Source organism: Bombus vancouverensis, chromosome 10 (genome assembly GCF_051014615.1).
Source record: "Bombus vancouverensis nearcticus chromosome 10, iyBomVanc1_principal, whole genome shotgun sequence".
NCBI classification, from domain to species: Eukaryota; Metazoa; Arthropoda; class Insecta; order Hymenoptera; family Apidae; genus Bombus; species Bombus vancouverensis.
The window spans coordinates 3790101-3813732 of NC_134920.1; the positions used below are offsets into that span (position 1 = coordinate 3790101).

The 23632-nt window shown below is 38.2% G+C and overlaps 1 protein-coding gene across 11 annotated transcripts in view; it reads right to left on the bottom strand.

The window, feature by feature from the left end:
- The window catches only part of LOC117159230 (uncharacterized), a 391709-nt gene that overhangs the window by 109333 nt on the left and 258744 nt on the right, over positions 1-23632 (bottom strand). For 10 of the 11 annotated variants that reach the window (XR_004464529.2, XM_076622383.1, XM_033338893.2 and 7 more), the window contains one exon: positions 11351-11410. The exons of the other annotated variant lie outside the window; for it this stretch is intronic. Coding sequence is in view for 9 of the 10 variants with exons in the window: in XM_076622383.1 (XP_076478498.1) it covers positions 11351-11410 (60 nt within the window). In the remaining variant the exon portion in view is untranslated. The remainder of the gene's footprint in view (positions 1-11350; positions 11411-23632) is intronic. 11 annotated transcript variants of the gene reach the window in all.

The window sequence follows — 23632 nt, forward strand, 5'->3', positions numbered from 1 at the left end:
TGATACACGGCCAAAATAACCAAGAACGACCGTTTTGCGTTCGTTCAGTTCGTGTACAAAGGTGAAAGAAAATTGAGGGCCGTTAACCTTGTGCAAGGAAACAGGAAATGTCTTTTTGATCAGCCGGTTTTCTTAGCTGGAGGTTTAAGGATATGGTGAATTTCAGAATTGCGAGAGGGTAGTGTGTTTTACGGAGAATGGAAAATTCAATCGACGATTCAAAACGATCTAATAATTTAAGACTTATTTTGATTTCGGGGATTATCGAAATACTTGCTGGTTTGATTAAATTTTACGAATGAGTATACTAAACCCTAAATCTGATATTTTTTGACATTCGAAGTATCATTTTATCATTTAATAGCTATGTTAATCCAAAAGTTATTATCAAATGGAATAACATTAACGCTTGTGTTATATGAAATTTCAGTCTAGTACATATTTTTTATTTTACATATTCATTAAATTAAACGTAAATAGCGCAGTTAAGTGCTATATTATTATTCGATATTGACTGGAAAGTAGAAAAATGATCGTTCTTAAAGGATGCAAGTAACGTTGCTATGGCAACAATAATATTAAACTGAATTGTTATAGAACGATAATACTAAACAGATATATCGTACAATAATTGAAATCTCATCTATAATAAAATTCTTTCTATAGTCTTTTAAATATTTCCGTATAAACATTTGCTCGTCCAGACACCTTAATCCTTTCTCATCCTATACCGAACGACCAACATCAAAAGCCAATCTTCACTCCTTCTTCGTGTCTCGTAAAAGATTTCTCAAGATCATCTAGCTCCTTAACTTGATTAATTTTCGATATTGCCAACAAGGTCGAGATTCACGTCGGAGAATGCTAGAACGGAAAAGTGACAACGAGTTAAGCTCGTGCAGCGTATTAAGTTCCGCGGATATCTCGAGGGCTTCCGCGAGTTTCGCATAGTGAGAACACGGCCAGGCTGGTGCAAAATTATGCAGGAAATACATATGTACAAGGCACTCTTGTATATTGGCCGTCGAGGTAGAAAACGCGGCCCACCCTGCGCCTTGTAAATACGCCTGCAAATACGGCTAGAATTATCGTTGTCGTCCTCGTCGTCTGCAGACTTTGAAACTGTTGATGCGTTAATGCAAATGCAGCGCCGTTTCCGGTCTAGCGTTTGTCAGAAGATCGTACACGCCTTCTGAGAGCGACGGAATTAAAGCGCAATTTTTAACTTTTTTTAAGCTTAAATTTTTAATCGGATGAGATTGCAGAAACGGAGAATTTAATATATTCGTTGCTACTGATGAAAGTTTTGCGTCGATTTAATTGTTTTGGTAATGTTGCAGATGCAACTGCTGCAATTTGTGTGTGCGTTTCGATAAAATGGCTTAAGAAGATAAACGAAATATCGGGTATTACATAAAACGGAAACAGTTTTGAAGAAAGAACGGAAGACCTTCAAAGGCTTCGGTGAATATGTTAATTGGTAAAGAATGATCGTGAACAAATAAATAACTGAACATTTATAGATCATAAAATTACAGGATTAATCTTGGAGACTTCATAATTTTGAACGTTTCATTATGCTTCTGCAAAGCTTCTCAATAAACCAAAAATCGGCTGGTCGTAAAACGATCATAAAACGGTCATAAAACGATGTTCGGCCGATTTTAGACACGAAGAGGAGAGGTATGCGAAGCTGAAAGGGGACAACGGAACCTGAAGTGCCATTCCCGACGAGCTCCTTCGATTTTCTGTTAAAAGTCCCGGTAGAATCGTCTTCGAGGGCCGTTGCAGGGCCGAGAGTCAGCGGGATGCAAAGGGGGTCAACGAACGAATCGTTCATGCATGATTTTTCCACGAGTGCTCTCCATTACCCGGTGAACGCTTGGAATTCGTCTACCAGCGCATAAATCTCCATCTGCTTAAAAGCATCGGCCACGCACAAAGAGAGGCAAGTCGTTGTCGGTGGATCATCATCTTCGATCGTTTTGCGAACAATAATTTCCGGTATGTTCGCATAGTAATCCTTTTTTCTTCATAGCAATTGTCTGTGTATCTGTTTGATCATATATTTAGGATCCAAAGTTTTATCATTTTTGTAGAAAATTCCTATTAACTTTGATTTATCAGATAAGAAGAGATAAATTGACCCTCAAAAACAGTATAACATTAGATTAAACAACAATTTTCTTTCTAATTTAATTAATATACAATTTAACTTTTTCGACAAGGATTCTTCTTTTAACTGTAATATAATAATGCGAACTATAACACGCTCATGCTTGAAAAAAATAGGTTAATCATAATTCTTAAAACGGGATATGTAGTAGCATTTATAACGAGATCCCATGTCTCAGTATGTCTCAGTGGTGAAAGAAACGTTATAAAACAATCCAATAATTATTCTAAAAGTTATCTCGTGATATATTGTACCGTCAGCCTCACGAGGTTGAGAAAAGTTAGCGAAATATTCACCAGAAAATAAAATATTAGAAATGTGAATATACGGCTAGCAAAAAGCAATTATGCATTGGGAATTCCACGACTTCGGAAATAGAGAAAAGGCGGCAGAATAGTACCGATAAAAAGAGGAATAGAAATCCGTTTCACGCGATTCGACGGCGGCTTCCTTTCACCACCGAGGGACTCTATTACCGCGCTCTACAAACAGACGTTCTTGGGGACGTAATAAAGTTAGAGAGAAGCAGCCAGCGGTGAGGCAAGGGGAAACGCAGTGGTAGGTGGACGAGGCTAAGGTGGAACCGCAAAAGTTCAAATTGATTTTGCAAAACCACGGTCCGCTTTATGTAAATTCCAGCGGCGGGACACTTCTCGACTGGAGGGTGTTTTCATGGTCCTTGGCTCCGTAGTCGTCGCTGAATTATGACCGTGATTTCCGGCGAGATGGACCTTCCGGTCTGGCAGAAGTCCAGTGCTTCGAGAAAGTACGCGGATAAATCAAAAGCGTTTTTCGTGGTGCACCAAGGCGTTAGTTTATTGCCATGTAAATCATCCGCGTACAGCAAGAGACACGTCGATCGAGGAAATAGTACGCGCGACCGTTCGTCATCGTCTCTTCTCTGTGACGAGATAAATGTCACGACTTCTCGATACCGATGGTGACACGTTTCTGAGAGAACAGCTTGTGATTTACTGTATCTTGGCGCTCCTTTTTTGCTGTGTAAGATTTTAGAGTGGATAACAGCGAGTAGATGTTTACGTTGATGAGTATCGATCAGTTTCGACACTTTTACGATGGATAATTCAAGGATGGAAAGATTCAAATTTCAATTGGACAAATTGTTTAAATTATCGCTGGAGTTAGTAGTTTCTCTTCGTTAAAGCACAATCGAAGCTTCTTTCATTTTACAAAAGAGTTTTAACAAATTTGCTAAGATTCGAGCAACCACCAATTACGTTTTGCTTTCACTATTATTTATAGTCCTGATAACTTGAATTTTAATCGTCGTGTGCTATATGAAAAATTAAACTTCTTGATGCAATTGAGACTATATTTATTTTAGTCTGTGAGGTCTGCAATAAAATTTACGATTTTAATGTCGTTTAATTATTATTTGAAAGCTATTAATGATAAAATTAAAGATAAAATAAAGAATATTATAATCTACTGTTTTCAGAAGATTTATTCATTTACATTTCGTCTGATACTTTCCAGAAACGTCGCATACTTTCTTTGTCTTTGCAAGAATTCCAACTCACTCCATAGGTGGTCTTCTATGTTCGCGGCGTGTAGCGAGGAATCTTACATAGACACGTTCAGGCTCTGTGTTATATTGCATTTTATTACCCCACCGTATACTTGCCAGAAGTAATAGTACGAAATTTATAGGCACCAGCCTTATAACGTCTCTTTCCATGCTCTAACCTATATCGACACGTTGTTATCTTCACTTACTACATCCCGGCAGGATTTCATTTCGGTTATTTATGAAACTGACTCCACGTTATTTCGTTAAAATGTATCACACGCTCCTATCCTATAAAATGTATGTGATCATTTTGTTACTCTTATGTCTCTTTTTGTCTGCCCTCTTTAGGTATATCTTCTATTCGAGTTTCAATAAGTTAGAACAATTATTTTAATTATTATTTTAAATATCGAAATTTGTTCAATTTCCTTAACATCCTCGCACATAGAATAACTCAGCTCGAAAATTAAAGAATATCTAATGCAAATATCAATTTTTCATATTTATTTTATAATTCTATAACATTCGCGCTATTTTAATTTAAAAGGAAAGAAACATGTCCATGTATCGCTAGCTGTTTAAGTTTTATTTTACAAAACTACTTCGACCAACCTGCTACGATTATTAATTGTCGAGTAACATTAATCAAACTTTGCTATCTATTTAGATATATACTGTCGGTCGAAACTTTGCAATCACTACTAGCATCCCATCAAATTCAACGATTCAAGGAAAATTTTAGCATAGAAATCTATTTTTTCAAAAAAAAAAATTTTTTTTAATAAAGAATCTACTGCAGCAAAGAATTTCGAATTAATGAGACTATTAGCAGGAGATTTATTACGAGTTCTAAACTTTTGACCGATTGTATATAGCGTGGTATGTGTACACATAATCCTTCATTAATATTTCTGTCACACTATAATAAAACGTCAACGTTCGTCTGCTGGGTACCACAGCGCGAAACCATAATCTCTCGAACGGTACGAGCAATTTCTTCTAGCGAAAGCAATTCAGGGGCAGTGAACATCGAAGAAGTTGGCGCGTATTTGTTTGGCGAAACGGAGAAATCTGTATGATGCAGACGACCATAGTCGAGTCGGCTATAAACGTTGGCTTCGCGTAGAATATATCAACCCTTTCCAGACAATGTTTCGCTTTATAAGGAAGTTGTGGGGAACCTACGAAGAGTCCCACAGGGGATTCAATCCTCGAGGAGAACGCCGCCGAAATTGGGAAGAAAAATGGAAAATGGGAGAAGCCGGGAACGAGAGCGGGGAAAAAAGAAAATAGAGGAAGGTCAGGCAAAGAGGAATGGAGGAGAACCAGCCGGAGCATACGGAAGAACGCGTCCGATGACGTAAAGTATGGTTAACGGTGGAATGCCGAGTACACAACGGAAATGAAGAATTATTGCGGAAAGGAGTGCTTAAAAAATTTATTCGTTGAAGAATATGATTTATATGGCATTCCATCGGAGAAAATCTAGGAATTTTAGAGACATAATTTAACTCGAATGTTAAGCTCTTTGACTCAGCTTCGAAATCGAGGAAATAGAGAAGTTTGTTTGATGAATTGAATTATATAAAACATACAAAGAATTTTCTGTGAATATAATAACTCGTCGATTAATTTTATATAAAACGCAGTCAAGTATCTTTTTTTTTAATCATTTTCGATTTATGAAGCTAAGAATCGCGAAGAAGCCATCGTTTCTATTTTCCTATTGAAGATTCAAAGTACTTGGCAATTTTGTGTTTTGTATAAATCGATGAATGTATTCGGTTCCTTCTGCCAATTATTATTTAATCATCAAATGTTGGACACGAAAAAATATACTCATAACTTTATACGTAATAAATTACACATTCCTAATATCGAATTATACGTAGGAATTTAGTAATGTTGAAAGTGTTCTAATTTTATGTTTTTATGAAAAAGAGAAAAATGCTAAAGTAGTTTCGAAATGACAAGGTATTTCGACAAGAATTGATTCGGTCGAATGATGAGACTTGCAGGGGGAACACGTTCGTCTGAGCAGGGAAGACAGTCGAAATAACAAGAAAAGAATCGGGGAACAAAGAGACGACAACGGAAAAAGAACGATTGATGAAAGTAGCTTTCTTGAATTTGGCATCTGCGTTTTATTGCGCCACGCAACCCTATAGAAACGTCGAATACACCACCGGGAAACAAAACGTTGGTCGCTTTTGTTCACCTTGGCGAGCAAATCAACTTCCATAAAATAAGTCCAATTTCGTATTCTTGTAAAAACTCTATTTTGTAATGACACTACTATAATTTCTGAAGAGCAGCTTTGTTCCTTCGAATAAAAACGTCTCTGTTCGTCGCTGAATTCATTTGCAAGGAAGTAGAAAATGCACGACCGTGTGTCCAAAAATTCACGAAACAATTGATTCAGTAATCCCAGAAATGTTAGAGAAATTTTGTAAATAGTCACTGACAAATTCTAATGACTCTTTAACGATACAACGTTATTTTAAACGTTAACGTTACATTAGAATTCTCTTTGTTATTGCCAAATCATAATAGCTCATCTCTTATTCTGTTGGTACCACATCCACTTTTAATCATTCGCTTGTGCTCATTTACGTTTCATAGTACCAACACATTGATATTTTTCACGGCACAGAGGCATGTTTTAGGCATTCGATGCACGATTAATCTTATTCTATCCAATTTTATCTTATTTGCATTTGATGTCAAAAGGCTTTTACTGGAAAATAAATAAATAAATAAAATGAAAGCACCCACGAGCCTAAAAATCAACAAAAGGAGTCGTTGCTAAGTTTATGATGCCCTAGGGAAAGAACGCATATAATAGACTCTTCATCGTTCTTGCCACAAAACCCTACGGGATAGAATACGAGTATCGAGTCCCTTCTTCACGGACTTCCTTTTTGCAAAGAAGTTGCGACGACCGGGTTTCCAAAGCGTTCCTAGGGGAATCGATCTCGCGGAAGGACGAAATTCTCGAGCAGAAAGGATACAAACGGAAGAAGGCGCAGATGTAGAGATTAGAGAACGATGGAAAGCGTGGAGGAGCAAAAAATCTTCTACCCCTCGATACGCTTCTTCTCCGCGGAGACATTTTAATTTTACGCCCCTTCTAAGCGACAACGTATCGAATTCCATTTGCCAATCTTCTCGGTTTCTCACTGTCATATTTCAAGACGAAGAAACCATTGAACGACCAAGTTTGTCCAAGTTTCGAATTATTATCGAGGTGATTATGTCTTTTATTTCGTCCGTAGCTAATTAGCGGATACTTCAGTGAGCGGATCGTACGCTCTTGGAAAACTTGGATCGGATTTTTATCTAGAAACTTCGCTCGAGTTGCATTGTTCCGCCAGGAACAAAGGACTTTACAGGGATTTCACGTTTTTTTTGTTTTTCTGAGAGAAAATTGAGTTGCTGAATAATTTATGAAAGGCCTGATATTCGGTTCTATAAATAATCTCGTGTTTTAAAGTTGACAATCTCAGGAAATTTGGTTTTGTGATTCTTTTTTCGTTTCCACATATTAATTCGTCGCATATATATTTTTTTAGTGGTAGATGAAAAGTATATAAATAATAAAAAGATCTTCAATTTTTATTACAGGTTTCTTTAATTTTATAATATAATCTCTCTTAAATTTCGTTACGAACTTATCGAACGACTGAATACTTTATCAATATCTCTCTTATTATATCCTTTTTCAACTCCGTTCCTAAAATATACACCCTATACAGTTAAGTCGACGCGGACAGAAAGTCAGTCGAAACGGGTGCGCCATTAACTAAATCAACATTTACTTATCCTATTTTTGCCGCGGAAAATTGAGACCACATCCTTAGCGAGTGCTTGTCGAAGATTGTTTTGTACATATGGGAAACCGATACGTGCAACATATTCTACTTAAACCTCGTCCCATCCAAAAACGTTGGAAACCAATCAACCCTGCTGCAGTCTTCAAACAAGAAGACTTTTACTATTTCTATTGAGATATATGTAATTTTGTGTGCTACACTGGATTAGCCGCGAACTAGTGATACACATATACGAGTATGAGTGTGTGTAGGAGTATGTGCGTGCGTAGCCTCTCATAAAACAAAAGAATGCAACTGTTCCGTACGCATGGTGGTAAAAAAGATGGTGAGACAAAAAGAATGCTACAAATCTCTTATATCTACCTATCTACGATTATCTTGTAAATCGCATATTAAAACGCATAAACTATATTAATATCATTTTTATGTGTAATGTGAATGTTCCCATACATTTATTTCGGCGACTAAGATCCACAATTCTCAATAATTTCATTCAAATATTTACTAAGAAGTTTAAGTTTAAGAAGAATAATGATCACGTCGCTTCTCCTTCAAACTTAGGGAACCTGTTGACGAAAGAAAAATACGATTAGGTGAAAAACGGGATCTGGAAAAACACAGCAGGATAAAGAAACAAACCTATCGACAAAAGTCAGATATTAGTACTATCGCTTTTATTTTTATTTTTATTAGTATAGATATATAAAGAGCTTCTTGTAAAAATCTTGCCTAGGTGCAATCCATCACTCTACTATTATTAATCGTTCAGAAGATTCGAGCTAACAAATCAAATCAAGTATTGCTACAAACAAATATTTAAAAAGTTCTAATGAATACCTAACGATCTCGTCAAGGGTGCAACAACAGCCATGGCAGTGCTATTAACGATTAATCGTTTAAAAGCTGTTGCCTCGACGCAACCTTAACGAACGCTTTAATCAATCTAACGTAAATGAATTACGCTTCTCCGCGTTTCTTAAGAGCTCGCGTCGTTTCTTATTCACGACAACGGGAGTCCGCAACCCTCTTAAGTCATTGGCGTCGAGAAGCATTTGAAAAGACCCTAATCTCTTCTCTTCCTTCCATCGCATCGTCGCCAGTATTTTCATCGTAATAAATCGAACGCAGCAACGCGACGCGATTTACCGGCCATCCATCGCGTTCATGTGTTCGCCTATCCATCAGTGATTACCACGCAAATATATTCGGCGCAATAAAAGATCTCCGGTTCGATTTATAGCAGCGAAAGTGGCGCTTTATTGGCGCTATCGATCTCGCCGATCCCGGAGATTCCCTGCACGACTGTTCTGCACCGTTGATACCCGTCGAAATAAGAGGGATTCGATGTAGCAGGTGTCGCGGGTAAACTGACAACGGTGAAATATAGCACGCGCGAGTTTAATGTATGAATAACTGTAGATAATTTATCTTTTTATTTCGATTTTCTTTTTTCTTCCTCATCTTTCTTCCTTTTGTATAGCGCTGGTGGTGTTGATGGCGATACGTTATCGCCTTATTTGCTGGTTCGCGCGCGTATCACGCGAACTGGCTATTTATATTTCGCGTTGATGCATCGGCGGGTGTGCTAACATTGAGATTTTTCGGATTTACGTTGCTGGAAATTGGACATCGTTGTATGGTAAATAGGATGTTTGTACTTGACTGCTATTTATATTTCCTTTTTATGGTGTTGCAGCTTTTTGTGTAAAGAAATCGAAGGAGTTGTTGCAATAAGGAGACACTCTTTGCATACTTTCCAGTAATTTGAACAAACTAGCGAAAACCAATTTAGAATCAATCGAAATCAAATTATTTTTTGTACTGGATGTACGTAGCTGAAGAAACAGAGCCTAAATACATATTTGTTTCATCCATTAAATTTCATGAAATAATAAATACTCTACTTTGAATATTTTACATATATTCTTATATGATATATATGCCACGGATCTCTGCACCCTTAAATTTCCTCAAAATATAAACTTTTCCATAAACATCCGCAGTCTGTAATACTGAAACGTAACAATAAAATACCCTAAACAATCGTACCAATCTATCGACCCTATCCTGACCGGCAAAATCGAATAGAATCTCGAGAAACTTACTTTATCCAACGACAATCTCATCCAACCGACTCAAAGGACATATCCATTACTCGACACCCCATAAAAAGCCGTAAACTTCCAGGAAACCAGGGTAAACTACCCCAACTTGTCTTCCACTTTTCGCATCGAACAGAAAATATTTGTCGTTTCTCAGATCCTGAAATCTTCTCACGAAATAATTGACTCTGGTGGCGGATGAGTTAGACGTTGGTTGGCGAAAGGGCTCGAGGGGTGCACCTTTAAGATCGAAGTCTGGGCGGCAGAGAATGAAGAACAATAGGGGAAGGATGAACGAGGAGAGTATGGGAGGGAGTGAGCGGTTTAGAGCGAGGGGATTCGAGCTTGTGTCATGGGTTCTCTCGGGCTTCTTGGTGGAAGGCCTAGCGAGAGATAGAAGGGTGAAGCGACTCGAAGGGAGGCTAATAGAAATGAAGAGGCCGCCTGTCGTCAAGGCATAAAGCCGTAAACTGTACAGGTGCCATCGTTCTCTCGCTGCTTTCGCAATTTCAAAATATCGAACGGGGAACAAACCGACAGATCCATAGAGTCTTTGGGAATTTTGTTTAAAAAGGTAACTGATCCTGCTGTTCTGCTTAGTACCGTTTTACATTCCTACGTTTTCCGATATCTTCTTTCGAAATTTGAATTCACGAACAGTGTGAAATATGCAAAGATTTCAACAATATTTTATACAATATTAATAAAGATTCAACAATATTTTAACAATATATATCGAGGTGAGAATTTTTATCCCGTACTATGCAGACCATAGGAGAACAGCGGGATTAAATATTCGATGAAACATAGCTTCGTGGCTAACATATTAATGGGAAGTATATATTCTTGTTTCGTTCGATATGGGAAATTTCCAGTTCTTGAATAAACATTCAATAGAATTTGTCGGAATTTATCTAAAAATTCAAGTGAAAAGCTGTCTGTAAAAGTAAGTAAATTTCAAATTTTCTGAAGAGCTTCGAAATTGTCGATAAAAATGGAAATTCTGGAAGGAACGTTTGGTATTCGAAATAATACTCTTGAATTGGCATCGAATCGACGGGAAGAGGGTAGTTCACCCTCGAACGGATAAGAAATACGTTTCACGAATTCTCGGTATCTATCATTTGTTTACGAATTCCATCCAAAACTTTACTAGGTTATATTTCTTTACTTAAAATTTCATCTAAAAATATCGTGTTTTAAATAAATAAAAGCCAGATCCACCGCAGCTATACATTATTTAAAGCCTCACGACGTTTTTCGCTTGGAATTCCTTCAAATCGAAACCTCCAACTTCCTCAAATTCCTCTTCTTGTCTCAAAATTTCAGCGAAGAAGACGACGTTTCAAGCATCTCGAGAAGAGGAGGAAAGTTCCAACGGATTTCTTCCCGACTCGATCTCTTTTTGTTCGCGGTTCTGGTGCAAAAATGGGTGAGACTTAAAAGATTTAGTGCTTCCTTCGGTTCCGACACTTTCCTCCCTTTTCTGTCACTCGTGCGTCTCGCGGATCCTCCAGTTATGCAGATTTCGTGGAAATTCCCGCCGAAAATTGAAATTTCATCCACCGCGGGGAATACTCCCTTGAGATTACGTTCGCGTACGAAACAATCACAACTCATCCCTCTCAACCCTGTTTCATTATCGAAAAAAAGACGACTCTTTGTCTTTTGGGGGATACGAATACCTTTCGTGCTTTGATCTACTCACGTTAATGCACGCTCGAGACGTCAGGGAAGAATTTGTGATGCTGCAGTGGCAGGTACGTACCTGAAAGCAGAAAGAAGATATTGTTTTTTTGAAAGGATATAAACGAATAAAATGTGATATGAACTCAAGAGAATTTCATACTAATTTTTTTATAAGTAACTCGTTGAAATTTTAGATCTGACCTGAGATTAGTGCCTATGTTCGTCTAAGAGATTGTGAATGGCAAACTAAATTAAGATGTAAAAACAAGTTCATCGTATGAATTCCATAGAATCGAATAAAAGAAATTATATGTGGAGAAGTGAATAATAATAAGGTTGCGTAGATATTGTCGAGCTATGGTGATGAGTTAATCCCTGGAACCTGTTTCCCAAGCTACAATGTTAGAAATCAAACTCTAACACGAGAATATAACGTAAATTGATTGAAAAATATTGCAGATGGAATGTTATACGTTTGCGCAATGTCGTCTTTTAATGAGAGAAATTTGCGACAGAGTTCTCAACAGCTCTTCTAAGCTGTAAAAACGCATTGTGTAAAGTCTCACGATGTCGAAGACAAGGCAGGTCGTCGTCAATAATACACCCGATTTAATCAGAGGGCGCGTGTCGCCTCGACGAAAGTACGGCTCAATTTGGTGCCCAGATTGCCTCTGGCGATGACATCTACGAAATCCTTCGTCCCCTGCACCAGCAAGATCCTAGTTCGCGTATACGTTTAACGGAGATAAGTTCTGGTGAAAATGAGCCTTGAAGGCACGTGGTCCTCTCCCTTCGATGAAACGAAAGGAAAAAAACACAGAAGTAGACTTGCTCCAGTTACCCGAAAGGGTTAACCAAGTTTCGTTACGAGGGTTGAAGATGCGGACGGTAGCGGAGGAAAACAGGTTCCCATCCGTTTTGACGTAGGCCAGCCTCGTTGACCCTTTTGCTCGTCGACGTACTGCCTAATCGTCCTTAAAGACTCCTCAACGAATGATGAATCGCCGGTTTAACGAGGGTTCCTCTGTCAGTCGTAGATGTATCGGTTTACCGATCATTTCTTCGGCTCCTGCGGCAGTTTCTGTTCTGCAGTTACAGATTAAGTTTGGACAAATCGCGTGTCTTCGTTTCGTTAGTTTTCCTAATGTGTCTGTGGTTACTTGGTTCCATAAATGTCGCACGGGTTTTCATAGATCAGATTCTGCTTTTGGATAGAGTTTTCAGATTTCAATTCTCATCGACGATACTTACGCAATTCAGCTGAAATTTTTTCGACAAGATTTCGATCGGGAAACTGTGGGGACTATCGTTTATTCTTTACTTTTTTTTTATAACTCTCGTATATTTTATATTTTATAACTATCTTATAACGTAAACAGTTCCTGACAATTATTTATCGTACATTTCGTGGGTCCTTATCTTGTATAAATGCAAAAGTCTAATCGATTGCCTGGTTTGCCTGACGATCCAGCCCGATTATTGCATTTTGTATGAGATCAACAATGTGCCAATATTTATGAATAGAGCTGTATATTGGCACATTCACTTGGCACGTTCACGTTCCACTCAGGAATGTGTATGGATCGAGGAAAAGGAAACTAGTTCATCAAACAATGGATCCGGATAAAAAAAGATTGTACCATTCCCTCTCAGATATTTCGATCAACCTACTTTCATCTTGACTATACGTAAAAAAATCGTGGACAGGGTATGTCAACTATTTTTCATGTTCATCCGACCGGCTCTCGTTTGCTTTTCGTATTCATGAGACTCAAAAGGTATTTCATGCGGATGTACCACCTAAAATTAACATCTGGAACATCCAAACAATGAGAGCTTCGGGGTATTCAGACAATAAGACACCTGTATCCGAGATCAGTCTCGCCGATGCCAACTCGAACTAGCTGCTCTATAGGATACGAAATCAATAGCGTTTAGTGTCATTACGTGTCCATTCAACTTTAATGAATGCAATTTGTATTTTAACGCGTTCTCAAAGATCGTCGCAAGTCGACGTTTCCCGTGTATTTCCCTACGAAACCACGGCTGAATGTAACGCTTTTCAAAGTTTCGCCGATAAAGAACGTTCGCCTTTATAAAGTTACAAGCAAGTTTCAAGGCTTTCGTTTGAAACGCTACGTATATGGAACGTGGACTGCCACTCCGAAGCTTTAAGGTTATAAACTACCTACGATGATAAAATTCTTCTTGGGGTAGTTTGAGATTTACGAGCGGAGCATAATTGATCCTCGTTCCATGTTTCTCTGGTGTGCAGTGTCCTTGTGATTTGTTGCTTCTGCGACATTGGGTACAATAGGTTGTTGCAGGACTCTTCTTACGCGAATGCAGAGGAATCTCTGAAGAAACACGGATCGTTTAATAAAAAATAACTGTAAAATAACTGGTACTTCTCAGAAAACATAAATTCTAAAAAATATATCTGCAGTTACTTTCGTCCCTGAACTCGGACAAACTTCCCAAGAACGAGATGTTAAATTTATATCAGTCTAAAATAATTGCCAATTAAACTGAGAAGTTTAATTATTATAATCGGATCTAACTAGCCACGAACCACGAAAAATCGATCCCTCCCATCAAATAATTAAATCCAGAGATTTAAAAATTTCCTGAGATGTCTTGGTGTATGGCGAAGCCAAAAGCAAAATTACAACAACGCTACAATCAATAAAATTACCTCAGGAAAATAGATCGTTACATATTTTTGCTAAAGCTTTATTTTATTTATCCGCATTTATTTTACAATCGTCCTGACGAAATGTGCCAAACTCGATGAAACTTCCCAAGTAAGAAATCCTAAATTTATATCACCTTAAAGATATTATCGATTAAGTGAAAAATGAAATTATATAGTCTAATCTAACTAACCGCAAACCAAATGAAAATAAATCCTCTCGTGAAATATCCACAGACCTGGAAGCTTCCTGAAGCGTCTTGGTGAATGGCGAGAAACCAAGGATCGACCATGGAAGTCGAGCTCCTTGAGACTTTCTTTTCTTTTTGTTCACGGATGGCGGCCCCGCGGCTGTGATTGCATTCAGGAAGGAAGCCCGAACGACGATTATGAATCACCGATTCGTGTAATCGGTGCCTCGTGGGACTCCGTTAAGAGTCGTCGAGCCTGGAAAGAACCCTGGCCGTCGTCATCGTTCGCCGAACAACGTGGGAGGATACGGTACGGCGAATATCGCGATTCACCAAGGCGCAGAGCCCTTGGTTTCAGCCGCAGGAAATGGAAGATCAATATGTACTCTCCTACTTTGCAGTGTCTTGTTACGCGAAAGAGATCCACGGTTACTCGCGCGCGACGATTCCTTCCTCTTGCGCGTGTTTGCATGTAACAACGTGCACGTGTATTCAAATTAAACGCTGCTGATGAAGAAAGCATGCTTGTCGCATGCTTCGTTTCACGGTAGCAATGACTATTCTTGTATACGGACCCAGCCTGTGAAATTGTAGGGTGCAGAGACTAGGGGATGTCCATCGTGTAGTTGGGAAACTTTGATTGGTTACGCTAGGTATCCGTCAGTTGATATATGTATTGTTATTTTTAGAAACTGGAAATTGAGACCGTGGGACTTTGGAAATTTGAGAACGTGGGAATCGTGGAAGAAAGAACGGAATGATGTGAAAAGTGGGTCGGAAGTGGGTAAAAAAAATTGTTATACGTCGCAAGTAGCGCAAAGGTAAGCTAGAAGCAAGTAGAAAATTTCAAACGTACAAGTATTCGATTCTCAAATTTTCAAATATTCAAATATTTAAATCTTGCAATTTCCGACCCCGCAAATTTGGATTGAATGTTCCAAGCTTCGATCTCACAAAGTCCATGAATATCCAAATTCTTGATCTCTTCAATTTTTTAACGGTCATATTTTCCATCCCCCAAATGTTTGAATTTTCGACTTTCCAAATTTTCGAATCTCTAATTTCACGACGGCTTGATTTTTTGAATTGGTTCAAATCTTCGCTCTTCCAAATTTTCTAGTTTTCACGGACTGACTATACTAATTTCAAATGTAATCTCCCTGAAATCTCTCCGAAACGTTTAGCCTTACCGAATCTTATTACATACAAGGAGAGTAAGACTATTTTACAATCCCTTGCACGAATACCGGCGAATACCAAGGTCTATTATACGCCGATAAAGAGATCGAAACGTATTCTCACCGTCTCCCGCTCTTTACTTTATGTAAATACCAACGCAATCTTTTGCAAATCAAGGAGGAAAAATATATTCCTGGTGAAATACGTTTCGAACGGTGGAGGTTCGAAGAGGTTTACCAGAAGAAGAATACAGCTTCCATTCTGCCCTGGCAAACGAACGATGTACACACTTTCCTCCCTCTACGCAGACAAAGAAAGATTCCCTGATCGACTGTTTCCACTTTTATATTAAAGCAAACATCGAAATCTGCTTACTGCTTGTAACACAAAGTCTCGACGAATACTTTCGTTGAAGAATCCAAGAAATAGAATTGTAATTATTCAACGTATTGATGTACTCTGATTATTTCTACCCTTCTAGTTCTTTAATTCAGAGTGGCTACATAAATGTTAGCAGTATTTATTATAGCATTTACATACTAATTAATTAGGTAGGAAGAAACGGGAATACGTGAAAAGCGGGACAGAAAATCATAGAAAATTTGTAAGCTGCGGACGGATAGAAACTTTCAAATTGTTAAAATTTCGGGCGTTGGAAATATTTAAATTTTCGAAATACAAATATTATATTTCGAATCGTTAGTAGTATTTTCATACGACTACAAAAATCTGATACTATAAAGGTTAAATACATATTGGAGGGCGAAAGAAAGTTTAAAGGCTGAGCAGTACAAAACGATTATAATTGACAAGAACAATTAAATTATGAATAGATATATTATAGATGACTGTTGTCAACATATGATATGAACATAAAAATGTTTAGTACAACAAAGTTACCATTAATGTAGTGCAGTTATTATACATAAGTATGAATTTTAAGCTTCTTTTTGTCTGCCACTGTGTATGGAAACTGATAAAAAGCTTTAATGGAAAATGGCGATATGTGTCGATGCTTCTTGTTGATGCTGCATTCTTCGCGCGAAATATACAAATTACATTGTCAAATGCAAGTACCGAACGATTCGGAATTATTCCAAGCACGAATGGAATGAACACGTGCAACTGTTCGTTGAATTCCTCGTGGAGAACACATCAGAAGTTCATGTTACATATTGCGCGGCTGTCGAGCGAGTTTGACCGCACCTTAAGGGTCACGGTCCGCGATGGAGGAGGCGAGTTAGAACTTCCGTAAGTAATAAAATATTCGACTGTCAGGTGTACAGCTACTCGCTCGACAAGCAGTTTACGAGCTGCACGTTTCGAGAATACTGTGAACCTCGGTTGTACTATTTCCATTTCTGTTATTGAAAGCACCGAAGAAACTGGCAGTTAAGTTAACCAGGTTCAGTGCTATTTGTAATAAAAGTAGAATAACACGAAAAAGGCTTCTAAATAAAAAATATGACCATGTTTAAGAAGGTGATCTAAAAGAGAAAAAATGATATCATGTTAAAGATAAAATATCCCAATAATATAGATTATTAATCATCAGTCACTGTACACTTTGATGTGGTCAACTTACGAACACATGAAAATGGTATTTTGTCTGGCGAGGGATTAAAGACGCGAGTTTATCAGAAATGGATGATATTAAGATTACTATATCACAGTTAGTAATCCTCCTAAACAAATATAATATCTAAAAAATCCTAAACAAACTCAATTTATCTCAACTGATCTCAATAATCTTCAGAATCGAAGAATCGACATTTGACTGTTCAAATCTTAAGCTATTCAATTACGCAAAATCACAATAAGAATTCTATCTTCGATTCTAAACTACCAACAATTTCTTTGATCGTCCCTTTACAACCTGACGAAGCCATCATTAATCATCTATCGAGTCTGAACCTAGCAAATCGCAATTCAATTAAATGCTACGAAACATCAACAACAAATAAATCGACGTCACCGTCGCCTTCTCGCATATCGATTGACGAGCGAAAAAGAAGACATAGAAGAAGCAGAGGAATTCTCGCTGATGCGGTGGAAAAGATGATTTCTTCTTTAGAGAAGAAGAAGGGATGATTCAAGCACAGGGGAAAAGAACTTTGATTTCGTGACATCAGCTTCTTCTTGCGAGTAGGAGTATTTCATTTGGTTATATCACGAGGGGCCGTAGTAACCGCATTAGTCAAGCTGTCGTGCTTCGTTCGAGATCGCTTGTCAGTCGATCCTTTGACAGGGGCTGCTGGCCCGGACAATAATTTCATATCTCGGAAAGTGCCGGCCAATCTAGCGCGCATCGTTGCGCTTCGTCGCCTCCACTTGCTTTCTAGTCGATGAATATCGATATTCCACCCTTATTACTTTTCTTCGCGGTACCGGTCTTCCTGGCTCTGTCCCTTCGATCTACGATGCGCGATCGACGCACGATAGTTATTATAGATCGTTCAGACTGTGTAAAGTCACACGTATGAAAGTTCGAAGGATTCTTGAGAGTGGAAGTTTGGTTTTCATTTTCTTTGGATGACAGCGGTGATTTCCGATAATTGGCTGATAGAATGTTTGATGGATGATCCGGTCGTTGGTCTTTATTCGAAGCTTTTTTGGTGTAAAATTTTGCTTGGAAATTCATATAGAAATTATTTACACATATACTTTAGATATCGATTTATTTAAAATATGTTTAGAGTTATTGAATTAAATATTTAACGCTTTTACATGCTTTCTAAGATTAAAAAATATCCTTACAGCTTCAACAGATTCAGAGTAAGATTGAGAAATAAATACTCGAAAGGTTAAAATGTAAAGTATCGCAAATTATTTAAAATTGTTAGATGATATTGATATAAGAATTAAGCTGCATTTATGAATTTGTGTAAAAGCTTCCATTTTGTTTGCCTTACGAAAATCCCTCTGTACGGGGGAAAAAGTAAGCTTATTAAACTCTGTAGCATTAACGAAATTACGGACATTCGTTTGTTTGCAAATGTTTGCTTATCATATAAATTCCTTCACTCGTTACGCGATCGTAATCAGAAGCGTGACCAGCACTTTAGAAAATTATGACAAGCCATGCGGGCGAGGAACGTCAGAATTCGTCGGCGAGTACCAGAAAGCCTTTGTGCATCCTTCAAGCGAACTGACAGATGAACAACAAAGGGAAAAATACATAGGGAGAAAAGATAATTGTGAGGGGGTGAACGTAGCTGCGAGGCTGTCGTTTGACCCAACTAATTCATCAATGCGCGGCAAGCAAGGAAGCAGATGTTGCTCTAATAGAAACTACGAAAATGAAAACCCTCGAACGCGTTTTTGTTTCCGAAATCCCACGGAAAATGTATAATCAGTTTTTTCAAAGGAAATTTTTGTATATTATATTTCGAACATTCCAAAGACACAAAGATTCAAAGATTAAAGAATTAAAATTTGCAAAGATTCAACGTTTCAAATATTCAAAGACTATTGAGATATGTATAATTTTGTGTGCCAGACTAGATTAGCCGCGTAGTAGTGACACACGTATGTGAGTATGAGTGTACGGAAGTATGTGTGTGCACAGCGTCTCGAAAAACAGATAAATGCAACTGTTCCGTTAGTAGTGTGGTATAGAAGATGGTGAGACAAAGAGAGTGCTGAGACGCATGCAAATATATATCGACGAAAATCCTGTAAATTACATATTAAATAAATATGAAACTATTTGAATATCTTTTCTACGTGTAATGTAAGTGTTCCTATACATTTATTTCGGCGATTAAGATCCATAATTCTCAACAAAAACTCCAAGATCCAAGGATCAAGGACAATCTTTAATTTCAGAAGACTCAAAGATTCTAAGCTTCCAGGATGCAAAGTTTCAAAGGTGTAAGTATTCGACAATTCGAAAGTTTAAGTCTACCATTATATATTAAACAATTCTGTATTCTATATAAATCTAAAATTCAAAAATCCGAAACTTGTAAAGTTCCACGATGCCAAGAACTAAGGATACAACTATTCGCGGAACTCTAGAAGTTGACAAATTCCACAATTAAAAATGTCAAAGAGCCAAAGATTCCAATTGAAGAACTTTGATCAAGGCGGATCCCCAAAATGCAAGTTTCGAATATTGAAAGTCGACTGCTCGGTAACACAATGAACGCACGAACAAACTCGGCTACGTGGTCGGTTGAAAAGCCACGAAAGCCCCTGGCTCGAAATATTCGGCGGTACGATCGGATTCCCTGGCGTTCGTTCGGTCGCGATTCAATGGAGAAGTCGGATCACCGTCGCGATTTATCGTTGCGTACCAACCGTCAATCCGCTTGCGAGTCGAGAGTACGTATAATTGGAAGGGCCAGGGTTCGGGTGTTCGTCCTGGCTCGTGTTTAGCTACCTTTTGTGGGATCAAGGTATTTCCAGGACCGGCGCTGCTCCCGTTGCCATTGTTATCCTTCCGCGCGCGGGGTGGCTTTCATTGTGACTCGTGGCGGGCGAACGCCAGAGCCGCCAACCTACGAAACACCGGAAGTTACGGGCCAGCGTTCGCCGTTAAATTTTACCGCTCAATAAAACACCGAACCCGACCCAAAGGTACAGTGGCTCGGGAAAGTATTTGAACACATATTACGGAGAAATTTTGTGTACGCATTATATGTGTCATATGAAAAATTGTCAAGTATCATCGACACTGTAATAAGTAGGCTTGGATTCCTATGAGAATTTATATTTTGCACAAATTAATTAAAAAAATTGAATCTCGGTAAAAAATTGTTTTATCTATCAAGTACTATGGAAAAATATATATTTTGAATATTTTATATATTTTGTAATATTAGACACAATTTTGCACTTTGTAGAACTCCACTTTCTGAAATTCTTAAGATTTCGGGTCGAACATATGCAGGCAATGTTACTATACGATAAAGGGCGCTTCGTAGAATAGGGGGTGGCTTATGGCAGATTATGGTGTCATAATGGTAATCGTTTTATAATATATATAATTTATCCTACCATATACCGTTCATAAAGGATTAGATTTCGCAAAGAATTAGATTGATCGGCTTTTTCTCGTACATACTGAAATTTCAATTAATCTGTTTGATTTAAGAATTCAATCTTCAATACGTCTTTATACTGGACAAGTTTATGTAACATACAAACGTGGAATTTATCAAATCATTTTATGCAAGTTCGGGGAAGATTGCTTGCAACAAAGGGAAGAGAGAAATGACAGAGACCACGGAAGAGGATGTCGGCTTTCCTGGCTCCACTTTTGGTTTTATCCTTGAAAGGCAACAGATGGCTGGACAAGCCAGCGCCGTTCAGCGATTCCAGAGGGAATTACCTGCTTCTCGTTTCCCTTTTGTTCGCCTCTCATGGGCACGAATTTGAAAATAATCGTAGTAACGATGACTAGGGGCTATGAAGAAGCCACAGTTCGCAGAATAAAGGGATATCGATGGCCGTGAGTCGGTCCTTATCGATTCATCTGCTCGAAAATGAAAGCCGTGTCGACCATTTTCAATGTAGGGGAAATAAGAATGATTTTAAAGTACTTTGAAATCTTTTCACCCACTTCGTTCTATTTATGATTTCTTAAATTCTTTAGGGATGTTCGAATAAATAAAATAGCTCTTATATATTTAAAGATAGATTGTTTGGAACAGATAGTTGTTCGATGTGATCAAAGACATTCAAATGACACCGTTGACGGTTTGTACAAGAAACAGCGAAAGGTGGAGCAAAAAGATCATCTATTACCGTTTCCGCTTCCTGACCGCGAGAACAGACGGTTCACAGCAAAATGTAAGTAGAAACTGTGGTTTCTGGTTTCCAGCCACTGTCTGTATCTGATGGGAACATTCAGATGCCACACTTGACACTGGCTACGATTTTAACGCAATCGAACCCCAAACATCCTTCGCTTCCATTCACGATGATTGTAATCAAACCTCAACCACGCTAACACTCTCTGTATAAAAGCAATATGTACAATCAAGTACCAAATTTTTCCAACATTTACAAATTATCATATTCCAATGTGAATAAAATCCCAATACAATACAATACAATACAATTCGCCCTATTTCTTTGATAAGAAAAAGTACAATTAGAATTTCAATGTTATGAAAAAAATGTTAAATTCTACCGTCTCCTTAGACGAGAGAAAGAAAATAGTGTACAGATTATAAACCATATTTCACTCGTTGAAACGTTGAACTCTCGACGCAGTAAAAGATACACGTCACAGAATATTTGTGTAAAAGGTTTCACTTAATCCACCCATGGGAGGCGATACCGAAGGATCAGACGCGATAACACAGTGTCCCCATGGATGCACGTCACTCTTATTTGTTCCTGTCAATCAAAACAATCCGGGATCGAGCGCGATCACCGAGTGGAGGGTGAGTTGACCACATTCGTGCAACGTGCAGAGGGTGCGCGTGACGTTTAGCCCAATATCCGACCGTCTGACCCACGCTGGGATTAATCTACTTCAGAGATCTGCGCCACGTTTCTTTTCCTTCTTGTCCCGCCGTTTCTGTATTTCTTAATCAATAAGATTCCTTGATCTCGAAATAAACGTTGAATTAAACATTTGATATTATCTCTTATGGATCCGATACATTACATTGCTTTATTAGGAAACGATCGATCATTTGAATGCGTGCAAGTTGATTTATCGGTAGATTATGGATTCATCTGCGCATTTATGGCAAGTTTAGTGGCGTGAAACAAACGTGTACGATTAGAAATAATATAAAAAGATATCAAATATTCCAGCAATAAAAGTTAGGATATTTGAACACAAAAGTATAAAATATTCAAAGTATAACGCTTGTTGTAATACTTCACGAGCGAGACAAATATCACTTAGAATTTACGTTTCTCCAGTTCTATTCATAAAATATCCGCAGCCTGCTCATTAGAATTGAGAATAAATACTGGAACTTTAAGGAGTAATACTGGAGTTTAAGGATTAAACAAATAAGTATTGTTAAGTTTTAAAAGCGAACTATTTTTACGCTAACAAACTGATTTTTAAATCGAGAAGAGAAGGCAAAGTTATTAAGCCGATGAAAAAAATCGGGGCACGAGACAAAAAATAGATACGTTTAATTTCCTCCATGTATTCCCTGTTATTATTTTGCAGTTACACGAGTGCACGCAGTCGTAGAGCATAATTGCTCTTTCTCTTAACGACAGCTACACTTTTCGTAGCTAATCGACGAAGGAAAATACGAAACCACTTATGCAAACTCACTTCAACCTTGTCAATTACAACCTTGAGAAACACATGCCGATCAAAAAATTTGCAATTAACAAGACGTTAAACCCAAAGAAACATAAGCACAGGTACTATACTCGGGACTATTTATAATCTGGAAGATTACACGAGCAACCCTTTAATTACTTCGAATAGCACGATAAATTACATACGAGTGAATTCGCATAGATTGTACCTACACTTTTAAAAACTTGCCTCGGATCGACCAAGTATCAGCCACGGTGTATCTAAAGCAATAATATCCTCCTGGCGAGAGACAACATAAGTTCCGAGGTCTTGCTATGTCCAAGCTCAAAGCTCGTGCGGAGGCGGCTTCGAGGAGCTCGTTAGCACCAGCCACAAAACGATTTATAATTATCGCGAGTCCCTTCACCGAGACAGAAACGGGTACACGCCAAGTAGAACGACAAACAGGGAAAGGATGATAAAGAGGAAGAAAGTGTCTTTCTGTTCTCTCGAGTAAAATTTCCCTCCTTTATCTGTACATCATCGACCGCACGCTCGATTCGTGACTATCCTTCTTGAGTACATTTACCGTTCTAAAGGCTCCAGGTATCGCGCTGGGCAGAGATGAGGCTCCTTAATCCTCTTTAATGCGAGTACACGTTCGGTGCGCGCAGAGATAAGTCGACTTGCGCTGTTTTCGTGCGGATTAGGCGTTAAATTCCTGTTCTTCTGGTTGGTACTGTTCTTCTTTATTTGTGCGATACTCGAGGGAAAATATGGCGAAGATAGATGGAAGTGCGATAACACTACGTTTATATGAATTTCACTTGCCTCGATGAAATTTTAATCGGTGTCTGATTAAGCGAATTTCTGTTGCTTGAATCTACTTATTTGAACGTGAACTCCTATTACGCAGACGAAAAATCGTATCTGATGGATAGATTACTCTCGTACATCAGAATGAGTAGATTAATTAATGAGTAGATTACATGAATATACGAACTGTTTATCCTC